At 45.7% G+C, this 27,632-nt stretch overlaps 1 protein-coding gene across 3 annotated transcripts in view; it reads left to right on the forward strand.

Moving 5' to 3' along the window:
- Positions 1-10,024: 10,024 nt before the first annotated feature.
- The window catches only part of LOC101335186 (patatin-like phospholipase domain-containing protein 4), a 33,905-nt gene continuing 16,297 nt past the window's right edge, over positions 10,025-27,632 (forward strand). The window contains exons 1-5 of one of the 3 annotated variants that reach the window (XM_073799732.1): positions 10,025-10,087; positions 11,649-11,833; positions 16,970-17,064; positions 17,720-17,855; positions 27,328-27,393. In XM_073799732.1, the coding sequence (XP_073655833.1) occupies positions 11,654-11,833; positions 16,970-17,064; positions 17,720-17,855; positions 27,328-27,393 (477 nt within the window). In that variant the 5' untranslated portion in view covers positions 10,025-10,087; positions 11,649-11,653. Of the gene's footprint in view, positions 10,088-10,184; positions 10,482-11,648; positions 11,834-15,695; positions 16,621-16,969; positions 17,065-17,719; positions 17,856-27,327; positions 27,394-27,632 lie in introns of those variants that run through there. The other 2 variants (XM_033850198.2, XM_033850199.2) reach the window with 2 other exon arrangements.

Here is a 27,632-nt window from a genome sequence, read left to right on the forward strand (position 1 = left end):
ACCACAGTTCCCGAGGCTATGTCTGCAGAAACAGGCAGGGCGATCTTTGTCTACAAACCCCAACATACAAACATGAAGTGGGGGATTAGCACACTGATTTTCTACCTCAACACCCCTCCTTCCCTCACTCAGCTGTGCCAGGGCGTGGGATGGGTTTTCCCCCTTCGCTTAGGCAGGGACTTGCCCTAAGTCGTAACCTGAGTCCTCTTCATCCACAGGTAGCCAATCCCAATCAACAGTCCTCGTGCCATCACAGCACCTGACGGGTGCGGAGGCCCGAGGCAAAGAGGCTGCACCGAAGCTTCGGGCGTGAACAGTGCTGCCTCGTGTGAACAAAGAGAGAAGGGAAGAGACCCCCAAGCCTGAGACGCGAGAACCTCCATGTTTAACGGTTTGCTGCAGGACGAGCCTCTGAAGTTCCTGGGGTGACGGTGCAGCTGGACAGGATCACTGCTGCCTTCACTTAGCAATGTCTTTATGACAACGATCGTCGTGAACGCCCCGTGAGCGGACATCTGCTTTTGAACATCTTGGGGGACAGTAGAGCAAAGCAGTCAAGGAATGAATCCCGGCTGGGCCAACGATCAAGCGTGCGATCTCGAGAAAGTTACTTTGTCTCTTTGTGCCTCATTCAGCCATCGTCACCACGTGAGCGCCACCGTCGGTCGCCCCACAGGGTTCTTAGGGACGTTGAATGTGCACTGGCGCGGGCAAGGCCCCTGGAGGAGACAAACACCAAAGACCACGCAAGTGCACGTTCAACAAGCAGCAGCGAATGCAAATTTGGCATTGCTCCACGCCTTTGAGGACAGAAATAGAAACCAAATAAAAAGCACGCTCAGAGAGCCTTTGCGCTGCAGAAAGTATCAGTCACTTGCCACTCTAACATAGAAAGTACAGGGGAAAAAAAAGGCCTAAGTCAAATGTCAAGAAAAATGTGTAACTAATAGAAATGCCTCTGATTTCAACAATTACGCGTCAACATCTGATGAAAACACACCTCGGGTGGGTGGCCCATACAAGTGGGGTCACTGAAATGAAGTCTACGTGGTTACGAGATCCTTCTCACTCAATATTAAGCAAAAATGTTATTTTAGTTTCTTTGCTAACTGAAGGAAAATAACCTTTACACTCGTCTGTGTTCACAGAATGCTGAAATGAAGCTAACTTATATTTTAAATATTACCTTGTGAATGCTTCTGTACCCTACAGAATCCACATTTTTTCCATAATACAACTGGGAATATGGGGTCATGTTGGTGATGAGCTGATTTTCTAAAATTTGGAGTGTATGAAAAAAGTAAATTAAAAATAAAATTTGGGGCTTCCCTGGTGGCGCAGTGGTTGAGAGTCCGCCTGCCGATGCAGGGGACACGGGTTCGTGCCCTGGTCCGGGAAGATCCCACATGCTGCAGAGCGGCTGGGCCCGTGAGCCATGGCCACTGAGCCTGCGCGTCCGGAGCCTGTGCTCCGCAACGCGAGAGGCCACAACAGTGAGAGGCCCGCATAACACAAAAAACTAAATAAAAATAAAATAAAATAAAACAAAATTTGGAGTATACGTGCATGAAAAAACAGGAAAATTAAATTTCAGAATTACAAAGACCTTTTGGAGAGCCCTGACCTTACAATTTTACTTTTCCAGCTGTTTTTTAAGTGCAACGTGGCCATGCAGCTACTCCAAGGACTCTATTAGGAAAAGTTTACTTGCTGACAGTGGCCCTTCAAAAGCATGCTAAGACTGCAGTCATGCTCCCTCAAGGGGAGAGAGTGAATAAAATACGGGAAAGAAAGTTTGGCGCTTAAAATGACAGCTTAAATAGGGCTCTCTGGCTTCCATGTGGGGATTCAGAAATACAAAACTAATGTTAGGCTGGAGGTAGACTTTCCCAAGCAAGGAATGCTGTTGAATGACTTTGAACTTGCCATCTCTTTTATTCACAGAGAATGAATTCTGTGTGTTCATTATTTTAAATATATCTGCCTACTGGGAAATAGCACAGTTCATCAGAACTTGGGATTTTTTTTTCCCCCAGGAAAAACAGAATCAGTCCATACGATTCAAGAAGTACGGCTCCAAAATACTACCACATTCTTACAGTCACTACTCTGCCGCTAGTTTTCTGAGAATTCAAGCCCTAACAGAAGATTCAGAAATTACAGCTGTCTTTTCCATGTCAGCCTGGGTCCTTTCAAACTTTCACTTTGACCTCCATTTCAGACTTCTCACCAATCTTACCCATTCATTTTGTAGCTTTGTGAATAGGGAATGTTTCTGTGTATAGTTTGCTATAACACATCACTTTTGTCTTAGAAATTCTGTGAAGATGTAAAGAATGATTTTGAAAGTTTATGTTAGCGGTATATTTCTTATGGTTTTAAAATCAAGTATGAAATACATTAGTGGACACTCACTAAATGGGGACTCTACTCTCTTCCCAAATGCTCAGAAGTAAGGGATGATGGGAGGACCTTTGAGATCACTTCCCACTCTACAAAATGCTTTTGGTAGAAGGGCATCGTCATTATTGTCACAGCTGTTAAAAACAAACATCTATTTAGCCTCTACTTCTCTGACCCTATGTGTAGGGTAAGATCCTTGGTAGCACTCCAAGAACCACAGCTCCCTACATGGAAATTTATCACAGGGAAACATTTGCATCCATTTACGCCGATTTGGTGAGCAACAGTCTTGTGCCATCTCTAATATCCAAAATAGCTCGTATAATTCAAAAAAGGCAAACAAAACTACTGATTAATTCAATGGTGAACATTTATGCCAAGCAGCATGTACTGTTCACCTAAACATACCTAAAATCGCAACCAACTTTTCAACGCCGCAAACATTACAGTCGTGTTCTTATTTGTTTGGGGAAATGCTCGCCAGATGAATACGTATCATGAAGTTTTATACATCGAAAAGACTGAATTTCCCTGTTTTATGTAGAGATTATAGCTGCACTTTTGCTTGTTTAACTCAACAAATATTATCAGGTACTGCAGTGGATGTGCTGGTTTAGGCTCGCCCAGCTGACTCCATCTGGACTCGGCAATGCTTCCCTTCATTCTGTCCATCGTCTGCAGTACTCGCTCCCCCGTTCATGGGCTCACATCACTGTATCACCATTTGCTGTTCACGCTGACTCTTCCAGGGACACACATGCGACAAAAATAGAACCAGCAGGAGTCTTTTTCTAAGTTTGAAAGGTGGGTAGTGAAAGAACTTTTCCACTGATATGCTGAGAGTCTGTGAGGCTGCCAGCAGCCTCCTGGGGATGTCCGGACTGCAGAATGAAACTAAGATGAGAAAAACAGGAAATGGCACAATGGTGGTCTTCCAGCACCCACTGCATGCTTGATCCAGCCATCTCTACAGTTAGTCCTAACTCTAAACCTCCCCATATTTGATATTTATCCATTTTGGCTGCGCTGGGTCTTAGCTGCGGCTCTCGGGATCTTCGTTGCGGCATGTTTAGTTGTGGTATGTGCAGCATACGAACTCTTAGTTGCGGCATGCATGTGGGATCTAGTTCCCTGACCAGGGGTCGAACCCAGTACCCCTGCATTGGGAGCATGGAGTCTTACCCACTGGACCACGAGGGAAGTCCCTAAACCTCCCGATATTTGAACTAGCACATTCTTTTTGCTTAAGCCAGTTAGATATCTGAAACATAAACTAAAGATTCTCAACTCATATAAACATTTAGCTACCTTCTACATGCCGGCAAAAACCAAGAAGTAGAGACTTCCCTGGTGGCGCAGTGGTTAAGAATCCGCCTGCCAATGCAGGGGACACGGGTTCGAGCCCTGGTCTGGGAAGATCCCACATGCCACGGAGCAGCTAAGCCCATGCACCACAACTACTGAGCCTGCTCTCTAGAGCCTGTGAGACACAACTACTGAGCCCAAGTGCCACGACTACTGAAGCCCGCGCGCCTAGAGCCTGTGCTCAGCAACGAGAGAAATCACCGCAACAAGAAGCCCACGCACCACAACAAAGAGTAGCCCCCGCCCGCCGCAACTAGAGAAAGCCCGTGTGCAGCAACGAAGACCCAACGCAGCCATAAACAAACAAATAAATAAATAAAATCCAAGAAGTACAAGACAGTCCCTGCTCCAAATCAACTCTGAACACAGAAGGTGGAGGCAACCGCATTTCTAACCAAAATGAAAGGTGAAAAATACTATCGCAATGCCTCAAGCATTGTAACAAAGAGAAGGGTGTGGTTAATATTGACAGAAGGTGTTTGAGTTTAATCCAAAAGGACATACTGAGACAAAAGAGTTTTTTAGGCCCAGAAGAATAAGTAGAACTTAATAGAGTAGAAAAATGTGAAAGTACATTCCAGTAAGAAAAAACAGTTAACTAAAAATGGACAGTTTATCCACTAAGATTTTTTTTAATTTTATAATGCCTACTCCAGTCCTTGTCATATATTAGACACTAAAGTATATTTAAAGAGTGAACAAAGGCATGAATACAATTGATTAGATACATGATTTATCTGGAGTTAGGACCCTGGTCAATGACATGACTCCCTTCTATAACACTGTTCCTAATGGAAATTATGTTCTCTTTACAATAACCTACTTTATGACACAGCTTCCAGGAAAAGGAGTAATAAGAGTGACTTACTGCTGTAATTGATAAATGCAGAAAGGGTAGCTTGAGTTAATTGCTACACTTGCTTTTTTTCTTTTTCCTTTTCCAGATGCAAACTAGTTTCCTAAATGTTATAAACTTATACATCACATTTATTAAACACTTTTACCACTTTTTAGTAAAATTATAAATGCCTAAATGTGAAGACCAATTACAAATTCTCACCAAAGAAAGGACTGAAGGAATAACAAGTTTCTGAGACCCGTCAAGGGCCAAAGAGCACGATCCTGGGCACGTAATAAGAACTTACTAGCTCATTAATTCACGTCTGAACCACTGTAGGGGAGGAAGGTCTGTCAGCACCGTTGTAAAAGTTATATGAGACAATGGGTACAAAGGACTGGCATGGAATGGGCCCTCGACAGGTGTCATAATTATTAATAATAAGCTTCCAGCAAATAGGAGTAGATGCAGAAACAAAATACACCAGAATTCTTATTTTCTCCCTTTGAAGTGAGGTGATTAGATAATTGGATGTTTTGGCAATTAGGCTGTTTCTTTTGATGACAGCATCAGTAATGATGAGATCCTGTACTCCAAATTAAAACAGAGTAGTATTTTGGTGAATCTGATGAAGCATACGGCACCAAAGCTGACATTCTGTTTATCACTCAGTGCTATCACTTGTTTGACACGGATATTATTTCCCCAATAATCCCCTCCAGGAAGGTAATTATCTGAAGGGTAACGAGAAGGACTATTCCCGACCATCTGTACCAATTGTGGACCACAAGCGGCCAGGTCAAGGGCAGAGCTGTTTAGCAACAAAGAAAACAGGGCAGAGAGAATACAGATTTTCTTTTATTGGGCTTTTAAAAATATTTAGGACTCCTCTGTCAGGCATTTGGTATCCCACTCCCACCATCACTTCACAACACCAACACCTGGCTGCCAAAGATCTAAAACCCCCTTTGTATAAAAGATATCTCTTAAGTATGAACATTCTGAAAGCTTCTCTGCTCTATCTCACACTTATGCAGAATATCAACTGCAAGCACTGTAATTAAGTAATTCTAATACAATAACAAACACTCAGAAAATCTTTCTACCTTAATCTCTCAGTTCAGTGTATATTATATTTGGAACCTTTCAGATATTAAATTAAAACAAAGCTTATACATAAAGGTTACATTTTTTAATGTTTTTTTTCTAATAGAAATAGCTTGATACTTAGTTTCTATGCCATGTTAAGATGATCTATAGTGTACACTTTCAGATGTCTCCAATCTCAAGTAAATTACACTTCTTAAGGACGCCTAGCTTTGAATTGTTTTCAAATGTCACCAGCCTGGTTACATACATACATTTGCATATATATGTACATATATAACAGAAAATATATTACATATATAATTCATATACTTTTTGAAAAAAGTATTCTTCCATTTAGAAAAGAGTCACCCAAGGGACTTCCCTGGCGGTCCAGTGGTTAACACTCCACGCTCCCAGTGCAGGGGGCACAGGTTTGATCCCTGGTCTGGGAACTAAGATTCGGCATGCTGCACAGTGCGGCCAGAAAATCAAATGAAAAAATAAATAAATAAACATAATCACAAAAGTACCATCACAGCTCTATGCAAGAAGAGTCACCCAGTTTTACTTCAAGTAGTTGGTTCTTCTAGCGTATTTCTAACAGAGAGAAAACAAGTGCAATGGAAAAGGCCCTTACATTAGTGAGATCTGTTTAGCTTGCAAGATTTAGAAACTCGGTTCTAACTCACTTAAGAAAACAAAGAGCAAAGGGCGGCTGCGGTGTGGGAGTGAGCCAGGGATGGTCGCAGCTGCATGCCCAGGCTCTAGAGATGCCATCACACCTACCAGGCCAGCTTCTCTCCCTCTCTCAGCCCCGACTCCCTCTAAACTGCCTTTATTCCCGGGCTGCCCCTCCACACGGTGGCTTTCGCGACGCCTCCTGAGAGAAAACAACCACCTGTGGGAAGGCATGGAGCCTCCCCTGTGGCTTCACGTGGGACGCTCTACTCCACGACTGCAGAACTGCCTCGCTCAGAATTCTACGGTGGTCTCAAAACAAGGGAATGCTTCAACAAGGCACAGAGGGTGTGGTGACCCGAGCTATCACCTCGAGGCCCCTGTGGCAAAGGGCGCTGCTGTGTGTGCCAACGGTGTGGCCACAATCCTCTGAAATTAAAGGCTGTGCATCTAACTTTTAAAGTGCATCAAGTTCAGCTTGCAAGGCTCTGGGAGGGGGTGACAGGGGTGAGGAGTTCGTACACGGAGGGAGGGTATGGGTGTCGCGGGGAACGATGGCATGTGCCCCACAGAGCTGTTCAGCTGTACTAAGATGCCAAGGTTGGAAAATAAATGCCACCGCGTGGACAGTAGACTGGAACACGAGATTACACCCAGACACTGTGCGATAGGCTCAGTCCTTGGGGCCGAGGTGTGGCAAGCATCCCTTATCCCTCCCTTACCCCATACCTTTCTCTCTTTAGGAGAATACATGATCAAATCTTGCGGGAGGAAGCCGGGGATGTGGAAAGCCTTGGGCACTTCGTTTCTGTGCCAGCTGCTCTCGTAGGTACCTCCCAGAGCTAAGGGTTTGCTGCCCCCCAGCTCAGTGTGGACATGCACAGCACCCGTGTGTGGCTTTGTACGAGCACATGATCACGCCTCTGCAATTACACATTGACTGTCTCCCTACCCTCTAGGCTCTAGATGAGAAAGAACTGAATTCCTGTCAACTTTGTGTGCCCTGAATCAACACTGTGTTTGTTAAACAATGGATACTTAAATGTTCGATAAATGGCTAGAAAATAAACCAGTTCAAAACTAAATTACGGGGTTTCCCTGGTGGCGCAGTGGTTGAGAATCTGCCTGCCAATGCAGGGGACACGGGTTCGAGCCCTGGTCTGGGAAGATCCCACATGCCGCAGAGCAACTGGGCCCGTGAGCCACAATTACTGAGCCTGCACGTCTGGAGCCTGTGCTCCGCAACAACAGAGGCCGCGATAGTGAGAGGCCTGCGCACCGTGATGAAGAGTGGCCCCCGCTTGCCACAACTAGAGAAAGCCCATGCACAGAAACGAAGACACAACACAGCCATAAATAAATAAATTAATTAATTAAAAAAAAACCCAAAAAACTAAATTACCGGGTTTCCCTGGTGGCGCAGTGGTTAAGAATCCACCTGCCAACGCAGGGGACACGGGTTCGAGCCCTGGTCCGGGAAGATCCCACGTGCCGCGGGGCAACTAAGCCCATGAGCCACAACTACCGAGCCCGCAAGCCACAACTACTGAAGCCCGCACGCCTAGAGCCCATGCTCCACAAGAGAAGCCACCGCAATGAGAAGCCCGTGCGCCGCAACGAACACCCAATGCAGCCAAAGATAAATAAATAAAAATAAATAAATTTATAAAAGAAAAAAAAACTATAAATTACTAAGGAAAAAAGAGAGGCAAAACCAGGCAAAAGATTTACTGAAAGATGTTCTGAAAAGGCAATTAAATTACTATATACTCACATCACAAGAGTAATTTACTTAAATCCAACAATCAAAACAAATATTTGTTAATCACACAGTATGTGCCAAGTGCCATGCATGGCGCTGAGATTATAAAGACAAACGTGAATGAATGATATTCTTCCTTACCTTAGGAAACGGAACCTTTTAATTAGTTGCATGTGGGTATGACATGGGGTAGAAGGGAGAAAGGAGAGAGTTAAAAAAAAAAGAGTTTAAATTGTTAAGAATTACGTTATGGAGCTTTGTGGACACTTTTCCTGTGACCCTTAAATTTGGGGGGATCGCACTCACCGGCAGGGGTGGTAATAACGGCTGATCTCATCTTTCCTTTAAGCAAAGGATCCCAAAGCCGTGGTGTGCGTCCTGCCTGCCCCAAAGACAAATTTCTCACCTGTCTTCTGAATCGACCTGCTGGCAGTGCCCCAAAGCAGCAAATAGGTGGCCCGGCCACCACTGCAAATTCTGGCTCTGTGGACCTTGTCTGTGCTTAAATTTTCGATGCCACCACACCACTTTAAACCAGAGCACCCCAGGAGTCAGACCAGGGCTTTGCAAACTTTAGTGTGCATAGCAATGCCTGAGGGTGCTGTTAAAATGCAGACTCTGCTTCAGGAGATCTGAGGCCTGGGATTATTCCTTTCTAATAAGTTTCCCGGAGGAAGCTCTCTTGGGAAGACCACACCCTACCAGAGAGTTCGAAGGAAATGGAAGAAGGCAAGAATGAACAGCTTGGGCTTCCCTGGTGGCGCAGTGGTTGAGAGTCCGCCTGCCGATGCAGGGGACGCAGGTTCGTGCCCCGGTCCGGGAGGATCCCACATGCCGCGGCGCGGCTGGGCCCGTGAGCCATGGCCGCTGAGCCTGTGCGTCCGGAGCCTGTGCTCCGCAACGGGAGAGGCCACAACAGTGAGAGGCCCGCGTACCGCAATAAAAAAAAAAAAAACAACAAAAAAAACAGGTTGTCCTTCTATATTTCCTGGATATACACACACTTGCCCTTCCCGTGACTAAATTCGAATAGTAGTAAAGAATTCAGAGTAATGCAGTTGTGCTATGCATAGGCATTAGGGTGCCTGCAGAAACAGCTGTCTCAGAAGTCTACTTACAAGAATAAACACGAGATCTCTTCCTTAGTCATGACATCCAGCGTTCTTGCTTACAGAAAGTGTTGTGGGCCAGAGCCCAGGTCACTAGCATCCCAAATGAGGGAGAAAGAAAAAAGGCCAAGGTAAAGGCCATCTGGGGAGCTACCACCCACTCCCTCTCATGCTTAAGGTACAGACACGCGTTTTTCGGATTCTCTTCTGTACTTCAGTGAGCGTAAATCTGTCCTTTAACAAGGGGGCCTGGAGAACCTTCAACCAGAAACTCTGCAATTCCTTAAGGCTTGCTTGTTAGGATTAGATAGGGAAGACACTGTTGAGGGAGAGAAGGAATTGTCAGTCCTTTGAATCCGGGCGGGAATGCAAGCCAAGTGGGCCGCCTTAGAAAGGTGCTTCTCAGATCTACCCAGAGCCAGTGGTGCTACCAGACGACACAGGCTGGTCTGCTGAAGCCCTGCTATGCAGCATGAACGTTACGATTTAGCACCAGCTCGGATTTCACCATCCCATTTTGCAGAGAAGTCACCTGGGAAGCTCAGAGAGGTCATATAACCCACCCAAGGCCACACAGCTTAAGGAGGGCTACGGACGTGAACGCTGCCGAAAGCCATAGTGCGACCTTTCCACCAATGCTTAAGGAAATATCTGAGGTAGTCTTCCAAAAGCTGCGGGGCATCCAATCCCAACGTAGCCGCTAGACCCCGCCCTTACACGGACAGCTGGACCGCCCCGAGGCTGAGGGGGGAGGGAAACCACTGCCGGGGAGCAGCCGCCAAGAAGGCCAAGCACTTCCGGCGCACAGAAAATGAGGGTCGTTCAGGGTCAGCAGACGTGCAGGTGAGGGCCGGCCCGCACGTGGCGCATAGGGACTAAAATGCATCCCGAGGTATCCGAAGACAGTATGACCCGAGACGAGAAAGTCTTATCCCTTACCCGCCCTAGGGGACACCAAGGTCAAGCGGCCGAGGGCGCGCCGCCATGCCGAGTCCAGCGGTTTAAGTGGAGCAGGCGGAGCCTAGCGGACGCACGCATCGGCGCGATGACGTCACAGACCCGCGCGGGTAGTCCGGCCTCAATCACTTCTGCGGAAGCTTCTTGGGCGGGCGTGGTCCGGCCCTGATAGGCACGGCCCGGTTGACTGACGGCCCGGCCCCGCCTTCCGGATAAGGGATGACGGGCTGGGAGTGGCGGGGGACGAAGTTCTACACGGAAATGCCTCAGACCTGCATTGGTAGGGCGGAGCGCGGGGCGGGCGGGGGGCAGGTTCTGGCCCTCCGGAGGTGGCTCCCGGGCGAGTGGGTCCGTGTAGGCATCCCTGGGGGTGTTGCAGCAGCGACCCTCGTCCCGCCACCCCCAGACCACAGGATAGTGGGGGCACTGGGCCTGCGTACGATGGGTCGGCCCCCCTGGAGACCCATCCCTTCTGCGCTCTCCAGTCTGAAGAAATTAAACCCAAACCGGGGCTCGGCTGCAGCACTTGAGCCTCCTTTCGCACAGGGCCTGGCTCTGCGCATCAGAACGAGTGTTTTCGGTTCCTAAATAAATTCCAGGCCGGGACCAAGTGCCTAATCTGACGGTCCCGGGACCCCCGAGAAACCCCTGAGGGCATCCAGGGGGAGCAATGTGGGGGGGGCACTGTTTTATACACGTGGTGAAATCGTTCCCCCTGAAGTTTCGTGAAATACAGTTTCATTGTTAGATTTGTTGCAAGTATCAGGTGATGCAGATGTCATTTCTTTGAGCCTCCAGTTGCCCTCGCCAGTCATGACCTCAGTTTGTCTTGAGAAACTTGGCTATGAAATACACTGCATCGTTGAATAATTGAGTATTGCATTATTGAATAATTGAGAGCATCAGGTTAAAAAAAACAAAACAAAACAACAGCAACAAAAAACGGATGCTCACGATGGAAACGGTGGGGAGTCGAGACATATGTTTTAAATTCACTGATGCACTCGCAAAGAGCAAATGTGTCTTTCATTTGAAGTTTGCTACCTTCTCTAATGATTTTACCAGTAGCCCACACCCCCAAAAGTATCAAAAGGTCAAGAAAAAAGGACCAAATGCCTTGCCAATGGGAATTTAACCATTTGGTTTTTGCCAAGTAATTAAAAAGTAGGTTGCATAGTCTATGTACTGAACAAATATAGACTGTTGTAGTTTTTTTTTTTTTTTTTAATTAATATGATTGTAGTGGGTCAAGGTGAGAGAAGGAAAAGTTTCCTTGAAAGATTTGGGTGATTAATTAGACTTTAATTGAAAAGATTATGCTTAGAACAGAGAATTCTGTATATAAAAGAAAGCCTTGGAATGAGGCTAGCATAAGAGTACACAGCATGTGGAACAAACTATACCAACTTAACGGGCATTTTTGGGTTTTGTGTCACCAATTTCACAGCTAGAATGAAGCACATCAACTTGTCGTTTGCAGCGTGTGGGTTTCTGGGCATTTACCACTTGGGGGCAGCATCCGCACTTTACAAACACGGCCAAAAGCTCCTGAAGAATGTCAAGGCCTTTGCCGGGGCTTCTGCGGGATCCTTGGTTGCTTCTGTCCTGCTAACAGCGCCACAAAAAATAGAGGTAATTAAGTAGTAACTAGACTGTGTTTCTCATCCAGAAATTACGCCCAAACAACGAAGATGATTGTTAACTATCTACTAAGTTAACTGCAGAGAAATAATCCTTTGCCTGGGAAACAGAAAAGGTTGACTTCTTTTAAAATTTAATCATTCAGGATCTCTGCTCTCCATTTGGAAAAGATTATTATTTTGGGTGACAACAAGACAAGGAAATAAAATCCCTTCTTTTACTCTTGAGTGTTTATTTAGTCTTAAGATTCCAGCTTTGTTTCTTTCAAGCAAAGGATATTTCTCCATTAACTGATCATGAGAAGAGCACAGAGCCTGTTCTCAAGGCCTTGAACATGTGGCTGATAAGTCTTTGCTTGCTCCTATTTACAGACAGGCATATAAACTAAAATGTTGGCCTGTAATATCTTTTTTTTTTTAATTTTTATTTATTTTTGGCTGCGTTGGGTCTTCGTTTCTGCACGCGGGCTTTCTCTAGTTGCGGCGAGCAGGGGCTACTCTTTGTTGCCGTGCGAGGGCTCCTCATTGCTCTGGCTTCTCTTGTTGCAGAGCACGGGCTCTAGGCACGCCGGCTTCAGTAGTTGCAGCACGCGGGCTCAATAGTTGTGGCACACGGGCTTAGTTGCTCCGCAGCATGTGGGATCCTCCCAGACCAGGGATCGAACCTGTGTCCCCTGCATTGGCAGGTGGATTCTCAACCACTGTGCCACGGGGGAAGTCCCTGTAATCTCTCTTAAGAGGAATGATATTGGAATTTAATTTGTTTTTCATTCCCACAGTAAGAAGAAGCCCTGAATTCCAAGCAGTTTATCTAGAAGTAATAAAAATGAGCATTAAGTATTTCATTTAATGTAATCTATGTTTTTAAAGCCTGTTTTCTGCTTCTAGACAGCCATCATGCATTCTCTGACTGTGAGAACTGGCTTCTGCAGGTGGAGAATATTCTATCTGTTAATTACTTACATTCTCTAGCAGCTTGGAATAGTAATCAAATAATGATTAACATTTCCATGCCCAAGGATGCATTTGTCACATTTAAATGTTGAAATCCACAACATTTTAAACATCAGAAATCTTGTTTTCAAATCTCTGATGAGCTGCTTATGGAAGAGAAACTGGACTTTAGACCAGTTATTCAGAAATCCACTGCTCTTTTTCTTTTTTATATACTAGAAAAGTGATGGAAAATTTTAGAGATTGTACAGGATGAGAACGTGAAGTCAGGGAAAGTAGCAGACTCATGTGCTTTGAAGTGCAGGCTAGTCCCTCCCAGCTCTTTATTTCCTTTCTGAAGCACAGGGCTACTAAGGGGTTGTTTACTCCTGTTCAGTGCAGTCTTTCCTTTAGGTGGGAGCAAATCCCCAGCTTTGGATTGGGGTAGATTTGGTTTTGAATCCTCAGCAGTTTGAAATATATTAAGTGTGATTTAGAATTAGACTGATTTGGAAATGCTGTGATCATATAGCCCCTTCACTGAAATTCTGCGATGTTCAGACATTGAATCCTTTACCTGAATTTGAGACTTTTGATATCAGTCCGATTACCTGTTCTTTTTTACATTTTCGGTAAATTGGAGATCCAGTCGTATTGTCTCATTGTGTTGGTCAGGCCTTAGGGGTAACTCTTTATCGGGCGCTCACGTTGGCAAGTGGAAAATGATTCTCTGGATTCACCTAGGGCATCCTCGTTTCTCTTTTCTCAAAATCAGTTTTCAGCCATTTGCCTTGAGGTTACTTTATTTCTTTTCTCTTGAGCATTTGAAATCTACCCCTTGAAGGATGGCTTTGAGCTTTCTTAGGAAACTGTTTTCTACCTACTCAAGTCCCTGTTAGCTCAGTTCTCCCTGTTGGTATATAAGTTCTTCGAGCTTTGTGGTGTTGTGACAGCGATGTGGGTAATGAATCCAGCTCCGAGCTGGTGCATGTATAATTAAGACCAGCACCTGACGCTGGTGTATTTTAGGTGGCAGGCAGATTTAGACTTTGATATGTTAAAAAGCTCAGCGCAGCCGGCCTTTCCTCAGCCCTCAGAATTTGCCAGGCATGGCGTTAGACACAGCAGGGAGCTAACTCAAAGATAAGTGCATTCCTTAATAGGTTTCCAGTCTGGTCAGGGGCCGTGTCTGTGTGTGTGTGTGTGTGTGTGTGTGTGTGTGTGTGTAACCAAAAATAATACAAGAAAATAAGCTGGGTGTGCAGTGTGGCTTAGTAGAAAGAGCATACACTGGGGGGGGGGGCACCCCCATTTCTCAGCTAGAAGTCTACAGCGGCTTCTTGAACAGGCAGGGCTGCGTCTGCCCCTGCTGCCTACAATCCACCTACCTAAGCATTCAGAGTGATTTCACCCAAACACAAATCTGAACATCTCATCCTGTGACCTCCCCCTCTCTCACCCCCGGGATCCTGTTGACTCAGGATGGGGTGCAGATTTCTTTTTTTTTCTTTTACTTTTCATTTTATATTGGAGTATAGTTTTTTTTTTAACATTTTTTTTATTTATTTATTTTTGGCTGCATTGGGTCTTTGTCGCTGCCTGTGGGTTTTCTCTAGTTGCAGCGAGCGGGGGCTACTCTTCGTTGCAGTGCACGGGCTCTAGGCACGCGGGCTTCAGTAGCCGTGGCTCGTGGGCGCTAGAGCACTGGCTCAGTAATTGTGGCTCGTGGGCTCAGTAGTGGTGGCTCGCAGGCTCTAGAGCGCAGGCTCAGCAGCCGTGGCGCACGGGCCTAGCTGCTCCGCGGCATGTGGGATCCTCCCGAACCAGGGCTCGAACCCGTGTCCCCTGTGTTGCCAGGCAGATTCTCAACCACTGCGCCACCAGGGAAGCCCTGGAGTATAGTTAATTAACAATGTTGTGATAGTTTCAGGTGTACAACAAAGTGATTCAGTTATACATACACATGTATCTATTCTTTTTTAAATGCTTTTCCCATTTAGGTTGTTACCTAATATTGAACGGAGCTCCCTGTGCTCTACAGAAGGTCCTTGTTGGTTATCCACTTTAAATGTAGTAGTGTGTACATGTCAATCGCACACTCCCAATTTATCGCTCCCCCCATCCTTCCCCCCAGTAACCATAATTTCATTCTCTAAGTCTGTGAGTCTGCTTCTGTTTTGTAAATAAGTTCATTTGTATCAGTTTTTTAAGATTTCATGTATAAGCAGTATCATATAATATTTGTCTTTTTCTGACTTACTTCACTTAGTATGATAATCTCCAGGTCCATCCATGTTGCTGCAAATGGCATTATTTCATTCTTTTTAGTGGCTGAGTAATATTCCATGGTATTTATGTGCCACATCTTCTGTATCCATTCATCTGTTGATGGACATTTAGGCTGTTCCCATGTCCTGGCTGTTGTAAATAGTGCTGCTATGAACATAGGGGTGCATATATCTTTTCAAAGTATGGTTTTCTCTGGACATATGCCCAGGAGTGGGATTGCAGGATCATATGGTAGCTCTATTTTTAGTTTTTTAAGTAACCTCCATACTGTTCTCCATAGTGGCTGAGATTTCCATTCCCAGCAACAGTGTAGGAGGGTTCCCTTCTCACCTGGGGTGCAGATATCTTAGTACGACTCCCAGGGCCACGTGGACCTTAGCCCTCTCATGGCTCACTGAGGTTGCCTTTCTGGTCTCTGCCCCGTCTGAGCTGCTTGCACTCTTCTCACCGCTACCTCTGCCTGTTGTCGTATGCCACCTCCGTCTCCTGTCCAACTCCTGTCTGTATCTTAGGTCTCAGCCTAGCAAAGTGAGGTTGGAGGTTGATGCCCACTGTGTTAGCTCCCAGTTGCTGCTGCAACAGATGACAGTAAACATAGCAGCTCTGAACAACACACGTTTATTTTCTAACAGTTCTGGAGGTCAGACGTCTGAAAAGGTCTCACTGTCTACAATCAAAGTGTCAGCAGGGCCACGCTCCCTCTGGAGGCTCCGGAGGACAATGTGTGTCCTGGCCTTTTCCAGGTGCTAGAGGTGTCCTGCCTTCCCTGGCTCTGGCTCCTTCCTCGATCTGTAAAGTCATAAGCATAGCACCTTGACATCTCGCCAACTCTGACCCTCCTGCCCGCCTCTCCCCCTTACAAGGACCCTTGTGATTATATTGGGTTCACTGAGATAATCCAGGAGCATCTCCTGATCTCGCAACCCTTAACTTAATCGCATGTGGAAAGTCCCTTTTGCTGTGTAAGGGCACCAATTCTCAGGGTCCGGGGCTACCCTAACCTTCGGGGGAAGGAGGGGATGTGAATCTGCCCCATACATGGATGCTGTCCTGGCGCCCTGCCATCTCCTCACCGAGGGACTCCTCAGTCCCAGGAAGGCAGGGGCTCTGTGTATCTCACGCTCAGCCATCGAATCCCAGTTCCTAGCCCACCGCCTGGTGCCCAGTAGGTTGCTGAATGGATGAACTAATAAATGAAAGATAGACCTGGGTTTAAATCCTGGCACTGACGCTCATTTTCGATGGCACAGTGGGAAAGATACTTAACCCTCCAAACGTCAGTTTCCTTAGCCGTCTAGTGCGGTGACCATACCCACCTTACGTTGTTATATGAAGACGAGGCAACAGAGGCCGCATCAGTGGATCCCAGCACTGGCTCCCTGTTAGCCCCGACTGGGGGCACTTTTGTGAAAGACCAGTGCCCCAAGCTAATCTCCAAGGACGCTGACCCGGTAGAGTCATCGCAAGCCCTTTCTCTGTTGTTGGTGGTGGTGTGAATCGTCCGCACTGTTGCAGAGCTGCAGTCCGAACGTTCCAGAGGCCACAGGATTGGTGTGGGTGAGGAATTTAATTATGTTGGAGAGGCCTGTAGAGAAATGTGCTCAGTTACAATTGGAACCCAGCCGTCAAGGATTTTCCACAGGTGGGCAAAGCCATGTGAGGTGGTTTAAAAAGAAAAAGAAAAAGAAAAAAAAAGATTGCAATTGGCAGACCATATAGCTTGCCTGGGGCCCAGGAATGGTGGGTGAGGGACAGGCCTCGTGGGGATGCGTGCCTGTGAAGCATCCGACATCTGGGGTTGGCTTTATACGGTCCAGGTGCCTTGTGTGATAGGCACAGGGTTCTGGAACCAGAATCGTAATGTTTTTGACAAAACATAGGGTCACCTATTAATTTTCTTTTTCAGGAATGTAACGAGTTTACCTACAGTTTTGCCGAAGAAACCCGAAGGCAGACTTTCGGGGCAGTGACACCCGGCTATGATTTCATGGCCCGATTGAGGTGCATATATAGAGTACATTCCCCCGCCCCCTCCCCCAAGCCTGTGAAGACAGAGGATGCTCTGGATACATTGTAGCAAGCCCAGTCAGCATTCTCTCTCCTGAAGCATTTACAGGGCGGTCAGTAATTAAAGGTGAATCATGCAGTGCGTGGCCAAGCCGCTCAAGATGGCTGTTCTCTTGCTCTCTGTACATCCCCTGCTCGACCAGTCCTTGCTTCATCTGCACCCTACTCACAAACGTGCTTGCCTCCTGCCCCAGCTCGTGACTGGCCTAATCCTTGGGCCAGAGCGGCTCCACCTGGTAGTTTATTAAAGGGAGATACCTGCCCTCCACGATGGGCGTTAACCTGACGGGCTGTGAGCTGCTAGTTTCTGTGGTAACAGATGAGCCCACCTGACATCAATTCCCCATATAAATGGTGGCCTCCTTCGCCCCTGGGTAGCAAAGATGGCTGCTTTGTCCTGTCTGCCGTCTGCCGAACATGATGGAGTGTCTCTCCAGGCCTTTTTTGCTTTGGACATGTAAGATCCCCCATCCAGTAAGCCATAGGTGTCGCTGTCACTGTCTCCGGGCTCCTTCTCGGGTCTCCAGTCTGGGCAGCTACAAGGCTTGCAGGCCAGTGGGGCGCAGCGGCTCCCTTATTTCTTCTTCAGGAGCGGAGTGGAGGCGATTCTCCCTCCCAACGCGCACGAGCTGGCTCACAACCGCCTGCACGTCTCCATCACCAACACCAAGACCAGAGAAAACTACTTAGTCTCCAGTTTTCCCTCCCGGGAGGACCTCGTTAAGGTAACACTGCCGCATTCCTTGTTGGAGGGAATGAGCAAGTGCTGATATACATACTTCCACAAACAGTGAGCGCGCCCGCGTTCTTTAGGTCCAGCATTGCATACCGTGTCTGATAGATGGTACAGGCTCCATGAATCATGCGTCTGAAGGATGCATCCGCCAGTATCCCTCCGAGGCCGCCTTATGGCAGGCGGCTCCCAGAGACCTCACGAGTAGCTCAGTGTTTTTGCTTGTGATGTTCCGTGTGCTCACGTTTATCCTGGGATTAAACTTGACTAGCAAGAACCATTCCTTACATTGACGTAGATAATACTCCTGCAGTTTGTGTAAGACTTTGTTTCGGTACTACCGTATTCGGTCCTTCCACAGCCCTGTAAATCAGGCAGGACAGGTGAGATTACTGTACTTTTGTCGCTTTTTTAAGAGAAGAAATGGGTGGAAAGATTTTGTGTGACACACCCCAGGGTGTACTGACTGCCAGTGGGAATTCAGGTCTCTTACCTTTCACTCTAATGTTCCTTTTCCTTTCTTCCATTTTGCGTTGATGCCTTTCTATCCAAACACATGTGAAAGTCGGTTGGGAAATCATTGTCTCTGGGATAGTTCAGCTGATTTGCAAATAACAGTGCATTGCTAAGGTAATACATTAAATATTTTACATTTGAAAGGGTGCACTTCTCTTCGAAAAGCCAGGCTATTTTCTTCTTTTTCCTCTTGTGGGAATTGTAGCGAGCTTCAGGTGATGCAGAGGACGCGTGTTTGGATACAGCAGCAGGCGATGGATTGAGAGAGCTACGAGTTCCACCTGAATTAGATGATACATGCATTGAGTTTCACTATCAAAACTCACTGCTCGAATTTTATGTTTGAATGATATGATTTGAAATACCTAATGAAATGTTGAGCTGACAAGTAAAATTACTTTGTGACTTAAGAGATTAGAATATTTTCACTCCCGTCTCTCACTTATACATTCATAGTCATTCCATCTTAGAAAAATATTTTTCTATAATATTATTATACTCTTGTGTAGACTTAAAAAATAGAAAGGGAGAAGCTGATAACCCATGCCTGAATTGTCACCAGTCGTCAATGCCGACGCAGATGTATCAGGCTTGCGGTGGTTAGAATACCTCTTCTTGTTGGGAAGAGAACAAGGTTGGGAGCAAAAGACTATCCTATCGTGAAACGAGGGGAATTCTACCCACAGTTACTACCTGCTCCTTGAGTCTGTCCGTGGCTACTGCATCTACAGTGGCCGAGCCCCTGATGTTTCCTATATCCCGCCCTGATTTACTTACCACTGTTCCGCATACGAATTTTACTGCTCTGTTTACTTAGTTTTTGTCTATCTTCCTTCACCAGAGTGTAAGCTCGGGGTAGGGGTGGGCGGTAGGAGGGTCCAGGGACTGCTGTGTTCTGTCCACTGCTGTATTCCCAGCGCCTGGCACAGTATCAGCTCCCTCAACCTGTGCTCCATGAGTGAATGGGAATGAATAAGTCAATGAACTAAGATGGCATCTATTAAAAGAATGAAGAAGCTGGATCCTTCATGTTCAATGATCTGGACAAAACGTAATTCAGCTCATTAGTGGCCCAGCTGGGACCACAGTCTAGGCCTCTAACATTCTGCTTGGTAGCCATGGCCCCCTCTCCCAACACGAGATAAAATCACCCTCTTAATTCCTTTCATGTGGGAGTGTCGTGAGCTGAATAACGTCCCCCAAAGATGTCCACGCTGTAATCCCCAGGACCTGTGAATACGGCGTCTCACATGGCAAAAGGGATCGTATAGATGGGGTGAAGGTGAGGGTCTTGATGGGGAGGTGATCCTGGGTTAGCTGGGCCGACCCAAACTATTTTAGTCACGTGTGTCCTTAAAAATGGAGATGTTTACTGCTTCAGAGGCGCAGGAGCCTTTGTATGAGGAGGGCACTACGGGTCCTCCCCTTGACAGCCAGCAAGGCAGAGGGACCTCAGTCCTACAGCCAGTGGAGCTGAATGCTACCAGTATCTGAATGAGCAGGAAACCAAGTCTCCCCTCAAGCCCATGGAAGGAATGCAGCCCTGCCAGCACCTGAATTTTTTTGCCCAGGTGGATCTGGCCCGTGCTGGATCCCGACCTCCAGACCCTGGGATCATACATTTATTTGTGTTGTTTTAGCCTTTCGATTTGTGGTAACTTGTTATAGCAGCCATAGCAAAGTACTGCAGTAAGCAAACAGGACTTTTTTGATTTGCTTTGTTTTGGATAATAACTACTCAGAGAACTGGTGAAATTACTTGAGTTCATTGAACAGAAGAGAACTAGTTGGCACAAATGTATAATACCTTGTAAGGAGAATAATTGAATAATTAATATGTATCCTAGGTTATACGAGAAGTATTTTAAATGTTTAGTAGAATGCTCTAACCTTTTGCAGAAACTCAAAGAAAGGAAGGATAGATGGTTCCTTGACAGCAGATGGTGGCTATAAAAATGTATGAAATGTATGCCTGGAATACTCATGAGCATGTAGTTCAAAAAGTAAGACTGGTGAAGACTGCAGGAGGGAGGGAGAAGAATATGAAGGGAAAATATCTCCCCCTCCCGCCAACACACACACACACTGGGCAGTGACATGCTGTGTTCTGATCAAAGAGGCCAGTGGGAGACCGCCGTCTGGGGTGGTAGTTCTGACCACCTCATTCAGTGTCAGGGGAGAGAAGAAAGGCGCCGGCCACTCCCCCACTTCCTTAGCTAGAGACCGGAGGGCGCTGAGTTCCAGAAGCCAAGAGCAGAAGCAGCCCACAGTGTGTAACTGGCGTCTCCTGGGAGCTTTGTCTGCCTGGCTCTGATCCCTCAGCCTTGGGTTATTGTCTATGATCTTGGAAGTCTGTAGGTGACAGACGGAGATTAAGATTGAAACCAGAGGTAGAGTATGTCAAGGATCAATTGCTAGCCAGGACAGGAATATGGGAGAGTACTAAATATTGGTGATTTTTAATCAATGCCTCGTTTATGCTCTTAATTACTAGATTTTTTTTTCTTTTTAATGCCAAGCTCTTCATTATCCACCAGCCGACTGCTGCCTTTTATTATAGATAGGTTCTCTGTGCACCTGAAAATCCAACTAGAAACCTGTATCTCACAGTGTGTGCATGGGTGTCCGTGTGTCTGTGTCTTGTTACACTGTCTTGGATTATCACTTGTTTTTTGTGCATGTCCCAGTGTTCCTATTTAGGTCTGTCATTCCCTGATGGTGTCCTCTGAGGCTAATTACGTTTGAGCCTCAGTTTTCTCAACTGTGAAATGGAGATGAAAGCTAATCGGTGTTACCATGGCGAGTAAATTGAAAAAATCATGTAAAAGTGTGCTTGAAATAGTCAAGTCCTAGAAGCTTGTTAATTACAGTCCATATTTAGTAAGTAATGAACAAATAAGATAATAAGCCACACACATCACTGGTCAGCATCCCTGTGTGAGTCTGTCATGAAATTTTAAGGTCCCAGCTTTCTTTTTGCAGACTGGGTAGGCTTCACCCTTTCTTAAACATTTTCTTCTTTTACCCCTTATCTTTGTTCATGAGCAACGTGCTCACCTACATCTATAAAATCTCAGGAAATTGATTATGACCAAGTTCTGCTGCCTTTAGGCGTCTGATTTTTATACCTCTTCAACCATTGACCTGGTGTACATTCACCAATGTGCTTGTGTGATGATTCATACTTAAATTATATTAACTTCACTTTTGGTGGCATGAAAAAATTATTCTTTCATCTGATAGCTGCAATGATAGTTGATTATTTTCTGAGAACCTCTTTGGACCAATTATGTGGTCCAAAGACTCATTTTATTTGGGATTGGATTTCCATAGTATTTGGGATCTTATGTCCATGGTGATTTAATTCAGTGCTATGGTCTGAATGTTTGTGTCCCCCCCCCCCAAATTCCTGTGTTGAAATCCTAACCCCCAATATGATGGTATTTGGAGTCAGGGGTCTGTCGGAAGTGATTAGGTCATGAGGGTGGAGCCCTCATGAATGGGATTAGTGCCCTTGTAAAAGAGACCCCGTAGAGCGCCCTCACCTCTTCCACCATGTGAGGACATAGAAGTGGGTTCTCAGTAGACACTGAATCTGCCAGCCCCTTGATCTTGGACTTCTGAGATTCCAGAACTCTGAGAAAATAAACTTGTGTCCTTTCTTAGCCACCCAGTCTGTGGTATTTTGTTGTAGCAGCCTGAGCAGACTGAGACAGGAACTTGGCACTGACAGGTGAGGATGCTGCTGCAACAAATACCTAAAAGTGTGGAAGCAGCTTTGGAGCTGAGTAGGGCAGGGGCTCAGTGAGTTGAGAGGTGCATGTTAGAAAAAGCCTGCGTTGCCGTCGGTGATTCTGGTGACAACTCGGAAAGAAAAAAATCAAACCGTAGAGAGAGCCTCCATATTCTTAGAGAGACCTGGATAGTAAAGGCCATAGTGATGAGGTCTCAGACGGAAGCGAGGAAATGTTATCAGACAATGGAGGAAAGGTCACCCGTGTTATACATTGACCAAGAATAGCAGGATTATGTTCATGTCTTCGTGTTCTGGGGATGGTAGAACTTGCAAGTGATAACACTGGATATTTGATGAGGTGATTTCTAAGCACAGTTTTGAAGGAGCAGCCTGGTTTCTCTTGGCTACTTAGAGTAAAACACAAGAAGAGAGAAATACTTACAGATGGAATTGTTCCTCAGAAGCAAAGCAGAACTTAAAGATTTGGAACGTTCTCACCCTATGCATACTGAAGAGAATAAGAGAGCCTGTTTGGGACACAACAGGAAGGGTGTGACCATCTGGCCAGATAACCCTGTGATAAGGAGGTTCCAAGAGTTGGCCGTCTAGACAGAAGCCAGGACCTGTATGTAGTCCAAGACCATGGACAAAGGCCATTCAGAGGTCATCAGGGCAGCTCCACCAGAGGCCCCCGAGTGCCAGGACCCCCGCCAGCACAGGGCACTGCAGAGACGTCCCACGAGGGCAGTGCCCTGCAGAGCCATGGGGGCGGGGCTAAGCCCCACATTGCCCCGTAACCCCATACTATAGACACTGATTCCAGCCCTGGGGAGCATCGGCCAGGAGGCCCAGGCACAGAGGCAAATACTTGTCATGGGTCCTTAGCAACTCCTTGATTTGTGGGCCCGTTTACATATTGTGCCCCGAATGTCCCAATGTATACATCTTGCACCTCAACTCACCCATTTTAAGCTCCAGATTTTATACTGGGCTATCCTTCTTCAGAAGGAAACATGCAATCAGGAAATCCAAACATATTTCAATACTAGCCTCCTGCAACGCATACTTACGGAAGTAAACCCTTTATTTACAAGAAAGTCGTACACCACCTCCACAGCTCAGCAGGAATGGCTTTGAAATTAACCGTGCCACGGAGCGGGAGGGATAGTGTTCTGGCCCTTGTCTGAACTGACACAAATCATCAAATTTGTGTTTAAAACTGACGCCCCGTGTATGTGCTCTGAGATGGTCTTTTGACATCCGTGAATGCTCTTTGACACCCATACGCCCAGGAAGGCGTTCCTGCAGGATGGTGTCCCCCCCACCACCACCCGTCTCCATTGCCAGGATGTCCTGAATTGCCTTGCACACGGTGAGCATGCTCTTACAGCAAGACCTTCTCACGTTTAGCCCCGTGAAGGTGAAATAAGGACTGAATTTAAGATTGGTCATTATCTTGAAGACTGGGTAAGACAAATTTGAATCTGTCTTTGAATTTCAACTGCACCAGCAGGTTCTGAATACACAGCCAGATTCTCATTAAACTCCACAGTCAACTTTAGGCATAAATGAAACTGGTTGACAATTTATTCTCTAAGGAAGCCAGGCCACATAATTTTCTAAACACCCCTTTTCTATAAAATGTAAAATGAAAAAAGCTAATCTGAACGTGTATTGAATCCACACTTGGCAATGATTTATACAGTTGCTACAGTAAGTCGCTGACGTTTATTTTTATCCTTGTGTATTTGGTGAGAAGGAAACACAAAAAATCAATGGTTTCACGTACATGTAATTCTTAAAGTGCTGGGCTAAGTGACAGGGCAGGAACACTAACTAGGTCCCTGCCTTCTGTATTGGTGCCCTCAACCAAAACAGTCTGCAGACATGGGTACATGTCCCCAGGGGGCTCAGACCCCCCACCCCCCCAACTTGAGAACCACTGCCCTAGATGTATCGATATTTGTTGGTGAGAAAAATTTCACTGGAACACCAGTGAGGTAAGACGGTAGAAGCATGTTGAGGCATGATAGTACATATTTCATGAACTGTCTCCCGCCTTAGAAAATCCTGTTTGCTTGCAATAAAATGGCAGTAAGTTGACATCGAATAAGACAAGCCGCTTAGTTCCTAACCATCAAAAGCTAATTTTCCCACTAACCACAGTTTGATATACAAATCACTAGCCCGTATAAACTATGACAGAACAAATACACTGATTCTGGGGGGGGATGACGGGTATTTTCCAGTTCACCGCACTTTTCATGTCAGTTCAGAGGATTCTTACTGTTACTATCTGTATCAAAGTAATTGGGTAGCATTTTTCATCTAAACAGCTCAAAAAGAGTTCTAAGCATTAACTTGTGAACTTCACATTATAACTTGACACACGGGAGGTAGAAAACCCACATAATTCTGTTTCTAAGGGTAGTGATTTTTTTTCTTTTTTCTTTTTTTTTTTTTTGCAGGCCACATGTCTGTTATAGTGAAGTAAGTCCTTACAGTTATAGAGTGTGTCTGGCTGTTTAAAGGCATCTAAGTACTGTAATTTCGCAATATGTGTGCTATGCACAAATTGTTATCGCTATGGTGCAGTGTTGCATTTTTGCCGAATAACTTCATTAAATAGCTGCATTGTGCTTGCAGAACGTACCTAGGGTCTGTAATTATTTTTTTAAAGGAGTAGCCAACTGATGATAGGGCCAGATTCGTTAGGGTGAAGGCAGTGACCGTAACTGTGAACAGCCTTGCTCTGAAAAATGCTCAGCTGCTCAGGTCGGGGCTACCAGGGGGCTGACGAGGTTGGGCCTGAAGAGGCTTGGTTTCTATCCTGTCGGCCCCGCGGATGGACGTGATCTTCCGCAAATCACCGGAGGGGATGCTCACTCCTGCTTGGCGTCTTTGTGGAGAGGGTGTGGGTAACGTCATGGGGGCCCCACACCGAAAGCTGAGATTTTGAAATGAATGCCTAAGTGGGGGGCTCGTTTGCATTGACCCTTCTTAGAAGGCTGAGAATTCTTGTGCAAGGGTGTCTTCGTACCATGGCTTCATGCTTTGCTCTCGACACCTTACAGTTCCGAATACCTGCATTTTCGCTCCACACGGGGCCCAGATGTTGTGTAGCTGATTCTGGCACCCAGCATCAGCCTGGCACAGCAGAGACGCGCAGTAGCACCTGGCACGATCCCTTCCTGTCTCCTGCCAGAGTCCCTCTGTTGTGCTTTGACACCATTGAGTTTGCTCCTACTCCAGTCTGAAGCCCCGCCATGCTTCTCGGACCAGCTGTCAGGGGCCCGTGGCTGAGGCCGCGCTGGCACCCAGGACCGATGCCCTGGCGCTCACGTACACCAGCAGCATGGGAGGATGCTGTTTCCCCACTACGGAGGGTCTTCATTCCTACTATGGAGAAGGGGGGCGGTACCTGCAGGTATCAGTAGCATCTGGCTGTGAAGGAGATGCAGACCCTTTCCCGTCTGTGGGATCTTTGGTCACAAGGAGCCACCGCATAAGAAAGTCTGTGCCAAGTCCCAGCAGTGTCGCAATACAGTTGTGTCAGGTCGCCGCCCACAGAGGAGTGTCCTATAGAAATCACGTTATGCTGGTGACTGGGTCTCTCATTTACTTGCACTTCAGAATAAATCAACTATTTTTAAAAACTTTTATTGGCGTATCGTTGCTTTACAATGTTGTGACAGTTTCAGGTGTACAGCAAAGTGAGTCAGCTATACGTATACGTGTATCCCCTCTTTTTTGGATTTCCTTCGCATTTAGGTCACCACAGAACATTGAGTAGAGTTCCCTGAGCTATACAGTAGGTTCTCATTAGTTATCTATTTTATACATAGTATCAATAGTGTATATATGTCAATCCCAATCTCCCAGTTCATCCCATCCCCCCTTTTCCCCCCTTGGTATCCATAGGTTTGTTCTCTACATCTGTGTCTCTGATTCTGTTTTGCAGATAAGATCGCCTATACCATTTTTCTAGATTCCACATATATGCGTTAATATACAGTATTTGTCTTTTTCTTTCTGACTTACTTCACTCGGTATGACAGTCTCTAGGTCCATCCACATCTCTACAAATGACCCAGTCTCATTCCTTTTTATGGCTGAGTAATATTCCATTGTATATATGTACCACATCTTCTTTATTCATTCCTCCGTTGATGGACATTTAGGTTGCTTCCATGTTCTAGCTCTTATAAATAGTGCTGCGATGAACACTGGGGTGCATGTGTCTTTTTGAATTATGGTTTTCTCTGGGTATATGCCCAGTAGTGGGATTGCTGGGTTTTGAGAGCAGACCTCACAAATCATACTTTTACCATTCTTCCTTTGGGGGAAATGCCCTCTGATCTCTAAAGAATTCTAAGTGGATGATGTACAAATCATTTTGGGGACCATAATCCAGTTCTGAATAATATCTACTTGGAAAAAAAATCTCGTGAACTCTTTGACAACAAACAGCCCTGGAGTCTTCAATTATCAATTGAAGGATTGGAGCTTAAGTATTCCATATCTAATACTGTATCTTTCCAAATAGAACACTAGCGATTTGAAAACTGCATTGCAGAATAAAACTTGCACATGTCAGAAAAGCTCCCAGAGCTCAGCTTCTTCTGTGGGAAGAAATGGTAATCTTTTAAATGGCAATCTTTTTCGACTTTTTAAATGGAAGATAAAGTATAATTGGTGCCCCTCGCTGCCAGTGTCTCATTACATATCCAGGCCATGTAACTAGCTCATGAAATGTGCTACATCCTGGTGACATAAATGAAAACATCCCCTGAGCCGTAATAACCAGAGGGGTTTGTTTCTCTGGAAGATAGAGTGAAACTTTCAAATAATTCTTACAGTGTAGGATAGAACATCGTAAATAACTTACTTGCAACCTGTACACACTCAGGAAGTTAGACTTACCTGGACTTTAATTGTGTAATGACTTGGCTGTCTACAATTTAAGTGCCAGTATTACTCGGGTGAAGTGGATGGAGTTGGAGAACAATGATTTGTGCATATCTCTTTAAGGTCTTTTCTGATATCAATAAATGTTATCTTCTATTTAAGTGTGTCCCTTGAAATACATGGAACTTATTGTTATAGTAAATTTTTGTACATTTAAGCGATTTTAATTTCATAGTAGGGGACCTGAAATATATCGTAGGAGTGTTAATGCCTCCTTTCACAAGCTGTTTCTTTATCCGTCTAGGTCCTGTTAGCCAGCAGCTTTGTGCCTATTTACGCAGGACTAAAACCAGTGGAATACAAAGGGCAGGTAAGATGCTTACAACTGACAGATGATCAGTAAATCCCGTGTTCATATGTTTCCTTCGAAAGATCCAATTGTACTGTTATTCTGGTGGCTCCAACTCCATTTGTATGACTTGTTTCCCCATAGTTTTGTTTCTGTTTAGCAGAAAAAACAAAAAAAATCAAGTGCAGGTGCTGTGGTGCCCTATCGCCTGCACACTTACACACACACTGATAACCAGACACAGTATCTATTCAACACAC

Source organism: Tursiops truncatus, chromosome Y (assembly GCF_011762595.2).
Source record: "Tursiops truncatus isolate mTurTru1 chromosome Y, mTurTru1.mat.Y, whole genome shotgun sequence".
Taxonomy (NCBI): Eukaryota; Metazoa; Chordata; class Mammalia; order Artiodactyla; family Delphinidae; genus Tursiops; species Tursiops truncatus.